This window comes from Myotis lucifugus, unplaced genomic scaffold (genome assembly GCF_000147115.1).
Source record: "Myotis lucifugus unplaced genomic scaffold, Myoluc2.0 scaffold_283, whole genome shotgun sequence".
NCBI lineage: Eukaryota > Metazoa > Chordata > Mammalia > Chiroptera > Vespertilionidae > Myotis > Myotis lucifugus.
Window position 1 is genome coordinate 911,692 of NW_005871331.1, and position 9,904 is coordinate 921,595.

General features: G+C 55.9%; 2 protein-coding genes across 2 annotated transcripts in view; one reads left to right on the forward strand and one right to left on the reverse strand.

Moving 5' to 3' along the window:
- Positions 1–245: 245 nt before the first annotated feature.
- Positions 246–6,382, forward strand: CSRNP1 (cysteine and serine rich nuclear protein 1). Its single transcript, XM_014465234.2, is given in 5 exon segments — positions 246–1,460; positions 3,165–3,424; positions 3,869–4,183; positions 4,283–5,179; positions 5,181–6,382. Coding segments are annotated over 5 exon segments (1,761 nt in total). The 5' UTR covers positions 246–1,249; the 3' UTR covers positions 5,259–6,382.
- A 3,365-nt stretch (positions 6,383–9,747) lies between these two features.
- The window catches only part of TTC21A (tetratricopeptide repeat domain 21A), a 28,646-nt gene continuing 28,489 nt past the window's right edge, over positions 9,748–9,904 (reverse strand). The window contains 1 exon segment of the mRNA XM_023763417.1: positions 9,748–9,825. Coding sequence (XP_023619185.1) covers positions 9,748–9,825 — 78 coding nt within the window.

Sequence of the window (9,904 nt, forward strand, 5' to 3'; positions counted from 1 at the left end):
TCTCTCTCGTTTCCTGTGATAGCTGTGGGGGAGGGGCTCCCAGCACTGGGGCCCCTGCATCGTTTCCCTTTCCTCTTGGTGACCTCCTGGGGGCCGAGCCCTGAGTGCCACGGGATGTGCAGAGACAAGGTGATCAGCCTTAGGGGATCCCCAAGGGGGTGGAAGGGGCTGTAAGGGGCTGTTATTTGCCTTGGCATTTAGGGGAGGGAGCCCCAAGTCCCCTCCACTCCACTTGGATGGGGGAGCCTCGTTGCATTCCCGGGAGGACTGAGACTGCAAAGGGAGACAGGAGCAGGGCGTCCTGGGGCGGCTCCAAGCCACCGAGCTGCAGACGGGAGAGAGTGGGACATGGTCTTGGCAGGTCGGTTTCACTGGAAGAGTTGTCTTTTTTTTTTAATGGGAAACAATAATTTCCATGGGAAGTTAATTCAAACAAACAGGGCTAGATATTGGAGTAGAAGGCAGATGTAGGCGACCTTTTAAGACCAAACAGGAGATATGAAAGCGACATGAAGCCTAGGTGTCCCACAGTCATGACTGAGGCAGGTCCTCCGTGGGGCGGGGGTTTCTGAGGGAAAGTCTGAGCAGGCCCTTCGCGGGAGAGGAGGGACCCGGGAAAGTCCTGGGCCTGGGAAGCAGGGCCAGCGGCAGAGCGAGCCTGCTTCCCCGCGTGTCCTGGTTGGCCTGGCCCTGGAAGCAGGGCCCACAGCTGCTGCGTGTGTGCAGGACAGTGTGCCTGTGGGTGTGCTTGGAGGGGAGGGGGCGGAGGAAGCAGAGCCATGGCCGCGCCGACAGTCTCTCACACACACAAAAGCACACAGATGTGAGCCCTGTGAATCACCCAGCCAGTGAGTCAGCCCCCAGGATTCCTGTCGGGGAGTGAGCGAGGCTAGGCAGAGGTCTGTCGGTCCATCTGTTTGTCTGGTGTGTGTGCGCCTGAGTAGGTGGGTTGTGGGAGGTGGTGGGGAAGGTGCCGGGCAGCGTCCTGGAAGGGCTTTTGGGTGGAGTGATGGGAGTCTCCAAGCCCCAGGACGAGGGCTTGGGCCTCTCTGCTCCGTCTTGTGCAAAGAAGACCCCTGGGGATGTGCCCCCTGCACATGGAGCTCCGGGGGCGGGGCGGGAGGGCCTGGGACACCTCGAAGGGTAAGTGGGAGAGGTGGCGATCAGAGCTGAGCCCACCTCTGGCCTCAGGCCGGCCTCTGAGAGCTTTCTCCTTCCTGTTCCAGGCTGTCTGTGCCCGGTACCCACCATGGCTGGGCTGCTGAAAAGGAAGTTTGACCAGTTGGAAGAGGATGACTCCTCACTCTGCTCGTCTTCGTCTTTGTCCTCCTCCGGCCACCACTCTGGCTCCTGCTCCCCAAGCTCTTCGGTCTCCCCAGCCTGGGACTTGGAAGAGGAGAGCCCCTGGGATCAGATGTCCCCGCCTGACCGAAACGTCTGTGGCCCCCAAAGTTTTACCCGTGAGTCCCTACCCTCCTGGGAACCCCACCACACACCGCCCCCCTTCTTCCTTCCTTCCTAAAGATGAAATTGGGAGGCGTGTGACAAAGCCGTCCTAGCCACTGGAGGCTGTGTCCCCATGGTTTTAGCTCCCCACCTCATCCACTTCCTGGAATACAGTGGTCACTTAGGAATGCCCACTGTCCAGAGGCGCTTGGTCTTGGGTACATTCACCTTTGACCTTGGGACTCCCCGGTTTCCAAGTCATGACATTCAGAGCAGAGCTCCCGGAGTGGCCCTTAGCCCTCCCGCCCCGGCTCCTCCCTTCTGTTCCAGTTTCGTTTCTCCGGCTCTCGCCCTGTCCTCCTTCCAGCTGCTCTGCCAGAGCCCCACGCCCGCCCGCACTTCTCCGCTGCGAGGCCTGTCAAGCCGGTCCCTCTCCTGTCAAAATGCCGCTTGGCTTTACCTGACCGGAGTGAAAGCTTTTCCCCAGTTATTTTTCAAGCTGGCAGATTCTGATTCCAAATGGACCAAGGAGGCCCGGGAGCGGTTTCTCAACCTTGCTTAGTACGATTGCTCCCCCCAGCCCCAAGGAGCCTTTTTAGACCGCTTTTTCCCTCATCACCCCCACCTGATATTTTCTGAGCACAGAGATGATGTTCGTTTAGGTACTACCTGCATGTCTGCGTTATATATAAAAAAAGTATAATTCTTAGCACATAGAGCTAACGGTACATTAACTGACGAAACAACTGTGGGTTTATCCTAGAACTAGAAGGATGGGTTAATATAAAAACGAATCTCATAGTTTACCAACTGACTGTGTCAGAGGAAGAAAAATATAAGAGCTACTCTAGATGCTGAAGAATATTGGATAAAACATAATGTTCCTTCTAGATAAGATTCTTGGTAAGGTAGACATAAGTGAATTCTACTTAAATGGTTAAAAAATCGGTTTCATCCCAAAAGCTGATCTGACTAATGAGGAAATACTGGAAGCATTTCCCACTAAGTCAGGAACAAGAGGAGGATGCTGTCTGTCACCACTGTTGGTTAACATGGTTCAGGAAGTGCTAGCCAATTCAGTTTGCAGAGAGAATAAGAATTCTCCATATTACATTGGACCGGCCAAATTGCCACTAATGTCTCTAATAGCATATATAAAGTGATGCTACAAATCAATAAAAAAAAAAAATTAGGAAACTATACAAGGGACCTATAATCTATATATATAAAGGGCTAATATGCAAAGTGTCCCCTCAGGAGTTTGACCGGGAGACTGGGAGTTCAGTTGCTCACTATGACATGCGCTGACCACCAGGAGACGGTGTAGAATGGAGGAAGGCTCCGGCCAGCAGCCGGAAGGCCCTGATTGGTCCTGATTGATGGCCAGGCCTAGGGAGTTTTGTGCACCGGGCCTCTAGTTGGCTTATAAAGATGGGAAAGATGTTTACACTTACAAATGCTCTCATTTCAGCTGGTAATAGCAATAACCTAGTATTGGCATAGGGGTGGTGTTCAATTTTACCAACTCTAATCCCAGCCAGGCTGGCTCCTCATTTTTTTTTTTTTGACTTCTAAATTTGAATCCATCTCTTTTGGGGGTGGGGGGTGGTGATGAGAAAGGAGATGTGAGGAGCAGTGGGTCAGGGTCCTCTTCCAGGGGGTTGTGCTGCGTATCACAGAGAACTCATGCGCTACCCCTTGCTCTGCTTGCCTTCCAGCCTTGTCCATCCTGAAGCGGGCTCCCCGGAAGCGTCCAGGCCGCGTAGCCTTCAACGGCACCACTGTCTTCTACTTCCCTCGGTGCCAGGGCTTCACCAGCGTGCCCAGCCGCGGTGGCTGCACTCTGGGTATGGCCCCTCGCCACAGTGCCTGCCGCCACTTCTCCTTGGCTGAGTTTGCACAGGAGCAGGCCCGGGCGCGGCAAGAGAAGCTCCGCCTACGCTTGAAGGAGGAGAAGCTGGAGGTGCTTCGAGCGAAGGTAGGAGACCCCTCAAAGGTCCACAGTGAAGTCCTAGCCTTGAGGGGAGGGGCATCAGGGGCAGGTGCTGGTTTGCCCACTATTTGGGGAAAGACATGCCTGGGGCCAGTGATGGCTCGATCGGGATCTGTTGTCGGGGTTATGTGCAGGCAGAATGGGGCATGGTACCTGAATCTGTCTGCCTCAGTGGGGAGGAGGATGTGGAATTGGTGGACACGGGGGTCGGTGTATCTGGCTGGGGGAGGGCGTTTGTCCGTGAAATGGACAGGAAATCTCTGCAGATGCCCCGAGGGCAGTGTTGTTGGCCGTCCTGGTCACTGGGGAATCCACAGTGTCCAGCCCAGAGTAGCACATGGGGGGTGTTTGTCGGATGACTGGTGGCTGTGGGGACGGAGACCACCAGGTCTGTGCCTCTCACATCCCTCCTCTCCCCCCTGGATGCAGCTTACAGAGGCTGGGGTACCTGAGGCGGAGGCCGGCCTGACTCTGACCGTGGATGCCATTGATGATGCCTCTGTGGATGAGGAGTTGGCAGAGGCCGTGGCAGGTGGCCGGTTGGAGGAAATGACCTCCCTCCATCCCTACCCGGCCCGGAAGCGGCGGGCCCTGCTGCGGGCTGCAGGCGTGCGGAAGATCGATCGAGAGGAGAAGCGGGAGCTGCAGGCTCTGCGCCAGTCCCGGGAGGATTGTGGCTGTAACTGCGATAGGGTCTGTGACCCTGAGACCTGCAGCTGCAGCCTGGCGGGCATCAAGTGCCAGGTACGGTGGTCGGGCTGGGCTGGGAGCGGGAGCCTGGGCTGGGGGGCTGCTTCTCTGGGCTCCTCGGGATCCTCACTCGTGCCTCTACCTTCTCTGCAGATGGACCACACAGCGTTCCCCTGTGGCTGCTGCAAGGAGGGCTGCGAGAACCCCAAGGGCCGTGTGGAATTCAATCAGGCGCGGGTTCAGACCCACTTGCTGCACACACTCACCCGCCTGCAGCTGGAGCAGGGGGCTGAGAGCCTTGGGGAGCTGGAGGCCCCTGCCCCGGGCAGTCCACCCAGCCCTGGTGGGCAGGTCCTGACCCCCACTTTCCCACTGGCCAACCCCCCCGTGAGCAGCGAGCTGGGAGACCACAGCTGCAGCAGCGACATGACTGACTCCTCCGCAGCATCGGGCACCAGCGAGCCCCCTGACAGTCCTGCGCATCCAGCCCTGCCTGACCCTGGCTTCCAGCCTGGTATGGAGGATGACAGCCTCGAGCGGATCCTGAGATTCAGTGACTCAGACCTGGGTGGAGAGGAGGACGAAGAAGGGGGCGTGGGGAACCTCGACAACCTCAGCTGCTTCCACCTCGCCGATATCTTTGGTTCTGGTGACCCCGGTGGCCTGGCTGGCTGGACCCACAGCTATGCCAATACCAGCTTCACATCAGGCATCCTGGATGAAAATGCCAACTTGGATGCCAGCGGCTTCCTCAACAGCGGCCTTGAAGGGTTGGGAGAAGGCAGCCTCCCTGGCACCGAGGTGCCGCCCAGCATGGACGCTGGCCAGAGCAGCTCAGTGGACCTCAGCTGGTCTTCCTGCGACTCCTTTGAGCTGCTCCAGGCCCTGCCAGACTACAGTCTGGGGCCCCACTACACCTCTCGGAAGGTGTCTGACAGCCTGGACAACCTTGAGGCATCCCACTTTCCCTTACCTGCCTTTTCCCCGCCGGGGGACACCGGCGTTTGCTTCTTGGAATCCATCATGGGCTTGTCGGAGCCAGCTGCCGAGGACTCTGCCTTCCTTCTGGAACAGCCGGTTGTTTGAGGACACTGCCCTGGCATCACTGCTGGAGCTCGTGCCTGTGTGAGGACTAGGGGGCCTTTTCCCGGCCCCGAAAGCCCTGTTGCTGCTGTGCCATAATTTGGGGGCTCTCTGGGGCCTGTAGGTAACCGTCTCCCATTGGCCGGCTCACCCATGTGGGCATTCCTAATTTCCATGCAACCCTCTGGGTTGATGTATTATTTATTTTTGTAACTTTCTGTGCTGGAGAGAGTGGGAGGGGGCTCCCCCCTTCAGCCACCCAGCCCCTGGTGCCCAGTTTCTCCCACTTCCATGGCGCATGCCAGGAAGAGGAGGGCATGATGTTTCTTAGCCTAATGACAGCGAGACAGGGCTGGAAACATCTACCTCTTCCGGCTTCTGCCACCCTGAGCCCTCCCCCCGGGTGGCTGAATCCTCTGGACTGTGAAGAACATAATTTATTTCCATAATTTATTTGGAGACTAGGCAGCTTAGGCTTCTCATCCCTGGCTGGGGTCAGGGTGGGGCACAGACCCCACGAGTCCCTTTTACCTGATGGTCCTGCAGCCCTGCCCTGCCTGGTCTTAGGTGTAGACCAGATGTGGATTCAAACCCTATGTCTACTGTGGCAGCTGCCTGGCTCTGGATGGTTGAGCAGGCAGAGGTTAGCCTCGGACAGTGTCTGGGCAGAGGAGGGACTGAGCTGACCAACCGTGACCCACTCAGCCCCCTCTACTTCCTGTCCTCTGCCCCATCTCTCCCCTCCCCCAAGGGCCATAGCCTTTAGTCCTGGTCCATCAATGTAGGAAGGGGAAGCAGGAGGCCGAGAGCGTGCAAGGGGCTTGCCTCAGTGCCTCGGGGCCCACCGCATGCCCTTGAAGACAATCTCAGGGCTTTCTGGACACTGCACTCCAGCCTGGCCCACCTGCCTGTACCCTTGGCCAGTTGGCCAAGACGAGGGGTGGTGCCTTATGGCTCTTATGCCCGTTTGTTGATGATGAATTTTGCATCCTAATTTCTATATTGTCCCTGAATATTGTAACTATAATTTATTCATTTTTTCTCTGTGTCTGTGCCAAGGAGCCCAGGCTCTGGGCTTGCCTTCTTACCCAGGAGGCCGTCAGCCTGTGTGCTTGTGGGAACACCTTCTACCTGAACTTACAGGTACCAATAAAAAGGCTCTATTTTTAATGGTGCGGTCTGCATTTGTGGGAAGACTAAGAACACAGGTGTTCGCTCAGGAAGTGAGGGGGAGGAAAGGGGAGACAGGCCCTGCAGGGCAGCGCGGATACTGAGGCCGTGTTGGGAATGGGAATTGGGGACACAGTATGCTGGGCCTCTTTCCATGCAGGCCTGGAAACCTGGACACTGGAAGCCAGCTGCGAGGGGCTGGCTGGGCTCACGGAGCAGTTCTCCCTTTGGAAGAACCCCTCTCTCTCTCCAGGGGTCTCCTGGGGTGGATAGTCTGAGACAAGCTGTGTGCTTGGATGGGTGAGGGCACTCACCCACACTGAGCTGAGGCTCTAAGGGTGAAGTCACCGCCCCTCCCCCAGGGCGAGGCAGGCGGAGGGGTAGGGTGGGTAGAGGCCTTGTGTGGGGCTGAGCTACTGATGTCCCTGGGGACTTGTGCACCACACACCGGAAGCTGTAGAACTTCATCCATCTGCACCAGCCAGACCTGTCCGACCTGTCCCTGGCCGCCTGGGCTGCAGGCCAGAGGAGCAAGCTGCACTCTGCCCTGGTGAGCCCCAGTCTGGGGGCTTGAGGAGCAAGGTCAACCTCCCTCTTAGCAATAATAATAATTTGCACAAGTGCTGGGAAGGGGACCCAGCAAGGAGACCTGACTTCTTGTTCTAATCCTCTGCCTCGGTTGGTTCGCGCTCTCTGTGGTTTACTGGTTAAGCACACAGACCCACAGTGCCAAGTTTGAATCCCAGCTCTTCTACTACCAAGTGAGATTTCTTATGCAAATGACTTCCTCCTCACTGTGCCCAGGTGTCCTCAGTACTGTGCAAATAACCCTGCTCACCTCCTAAGCTTGTCTAGTTCATGTATATACAGCACTCCGAACAGAGTCTGGAACATGCAAGCCTCATGACTTCCATGCTCTTTTCATGCTTTGGCCTCTATTTCTCTGTTTTAGCCTCTTTTTTTTTTTTCTTACCACTTTTGTCACCTTTTAGGTACATCTCTTGCCTTGGGACATGCATGCACGTGGCCACATGGCCATATGGTCAGTGGCCACTAGAGGACTCGAGGCTTGGCGTCTGGCCCATGGTGGGGTAGGCTGTCCTTGTGACCAGCTTAGGCAGGGACAGCCGGGTCCTAGGCCTCTCATGGTGGATACTGAGTTGCCCTGTCTCCCTCACTGGCCCCTGGGAATCCCTCCGTAGAGATTGCTTCAGCATGCGTGAGCCAAAAGCGCATCCTCCAAAGGCAGTGAGGCTCGGCTCTGACTAGCCTGGGGTCTGGGTGGCAGCCTCCAGCGGCTCCAATACCCCAGCTGCAAGACCCTGCGAGCTCCTACCCTGTGGACACAGCCCACGGCTAGACTCAACCTGCTCACGCCCCCTCTAGAGCCACAGGGCCACTTGGCCTTTTTTTTTTTTTTTTTTAAGATAAATGAAGACGGTCGAGGTTTTACAGTAATATAAGTGTGCTGCATATACAATCTTTTACGGCATCATTTTCCATAGAGACAGACCTCTCAACACAGCCCTTGTGGAGAGGGGCTAGTGTTTGGACAGGTTATGGGTCGAACCTGTGGTCCCACGTGGCTGTGATTCAGGCTGCCTGAGGTGCAGCAAGTAAACAAAGCTTGATCAGGTGCGTGTCATTGAGTAGAAACCCACGAGAACGTTGTAAACATCTTGACCACGCCCTTACTTTGCCTTGTGGAATCTGGCTATAAATAAAGACTCGGCTTGCAGGCCATGGCGCTGTCTCTCCATCAGAGAGGGCAGCGTCCCAACCAGACCCAGCTTTCCTCATCTGTCTTTTCTCAATCCTTCACCACCCGCCCACTCAGGCTCACCGAACCTGGCTGTGCAGGTGGGGCACAAGCCCTCCCGAAGAAACTGCGTTGTAAAGCACCTCATGGTCCAGTGGACTGTCTTCCCATAAGGAAGATGGTAGTAACCTGGGGAAATCCTTCCAGGTCATCGACTCATACCCAGAGGCCATGCACACCACCCGTCAGACACCAGGCTCAGCAGCCAGCAAGGACAACTTGAGCTGCTCTGAAAGGGACCCTCCCCCGTTCACTGTTCCCAAACCTTAGTCACCGGCCTTCTCTCGATAACTTTGCCATATCCACATGCTACTCAGACGAAGCATTTGACTCCGCATCAGTTACCTCAACATGCTTAAAAGTTAGACCCAGTCTATGTGACACCACCCACGGATTCAGGGGTTGGTTGTGCTGTTCTCCTCCGTTGTCTAAAACTATTGAAACACATAGTTATTAAACTTTAAACGTGTTTGCTAAATATCACCGGCAGGGATTTGTACCATGATTTGGGAACACACGGATCTGGTCTAATTTCCTGCCACAGATGAGGACCTTGAGTCCAAGAGAGGGGAAGGAAGGGTCTTAGGAAGGTCACACATGGACATTCTAGACCTCCTGATTCCCAGAGTCCCTTCCCCCGAGGTCAGACGGCCCATTACTGCCATCCTGATAAACAGGAAGGCAGGCATTGGGAGCGCAGCAGAGGTGACCTCTCTCACCCTCTTGCCAGTTACAATGAACGATATTCACTTAAGTAGGGACCACTGCTTTTGTCCCCTGAGGTGCTAAAGGGTTTCTCTGGAGGAGGAAGGAGTTGGTCAGTGTCTTTTACAGAAGCTGAAGTGGGAACTGTTTTTTCTTATGATGCATTGCCCTGTACCAGGCAAGGGCAATTTCCCAAGCCAGTGGGGACCAGCAGAGGCCAGCTGGGGATTCGGGGAGGAGGGGACAGAGTGGGCCGACGACCCTCGCAGCCTGGCGGTCTCTCTCTCACATGGCACCGCAGCCTTGGGGACCTTGTGCAGCTGGTCCTCCCAGCTGCTCCTGTTGTCAGGGAGGACGCAGCGAGCACCATGGCAGGGAAGAGCCTCATAAAGAAGGGCTGCTTCTTTAGCTCCAGGACTCGGGGGACCAGGCAGGAGAGGAGAGGCATTTACAGGGCTACCGGAACAATATTAAAATAGCTGGAGGGTATTTTTTTAACCACCTCTTTGCTCCCCTGTGTCCCCTCCCAGAGTCCGGAATAAAGGTGGCTGACCGAAGGGGACCTGATCTAAAAGAGGGGTGCCCAGTGAGCCCAGGGGAAGCTAAGCTGCTTGTTGTCCTTGCTCCCCAGAGCAAAACTGCTTCTTGTGCCTTAAACACATAAAGCTTCAGGACGCCCTTGAGACCAGAGGAGGCATGGCTCAAATAAAGCACGCGACACGGACATGGGGAAGAATATGTCATTTTCTGAATCTCTTCTCCACTGACCCACATCCCACCCCCTCCATGAAATGTCCGTAGGTTGGTGGCTTCCACCCAACCTGGCTCCCACTGACCACAGCTAGGCCCTCAGGGACCCCTGGGCCTTTACCAAAATTTCTTCTCTGATTTTGGGATAGTTGGGGTACTTCCCGAGGACCTTGAACAGAGAGAGAAAGGGGGTAAAAACATCAGGCAGGCTCCCTGCCGTACACCAGGCCGCTGCCCCAAGCCTCCCC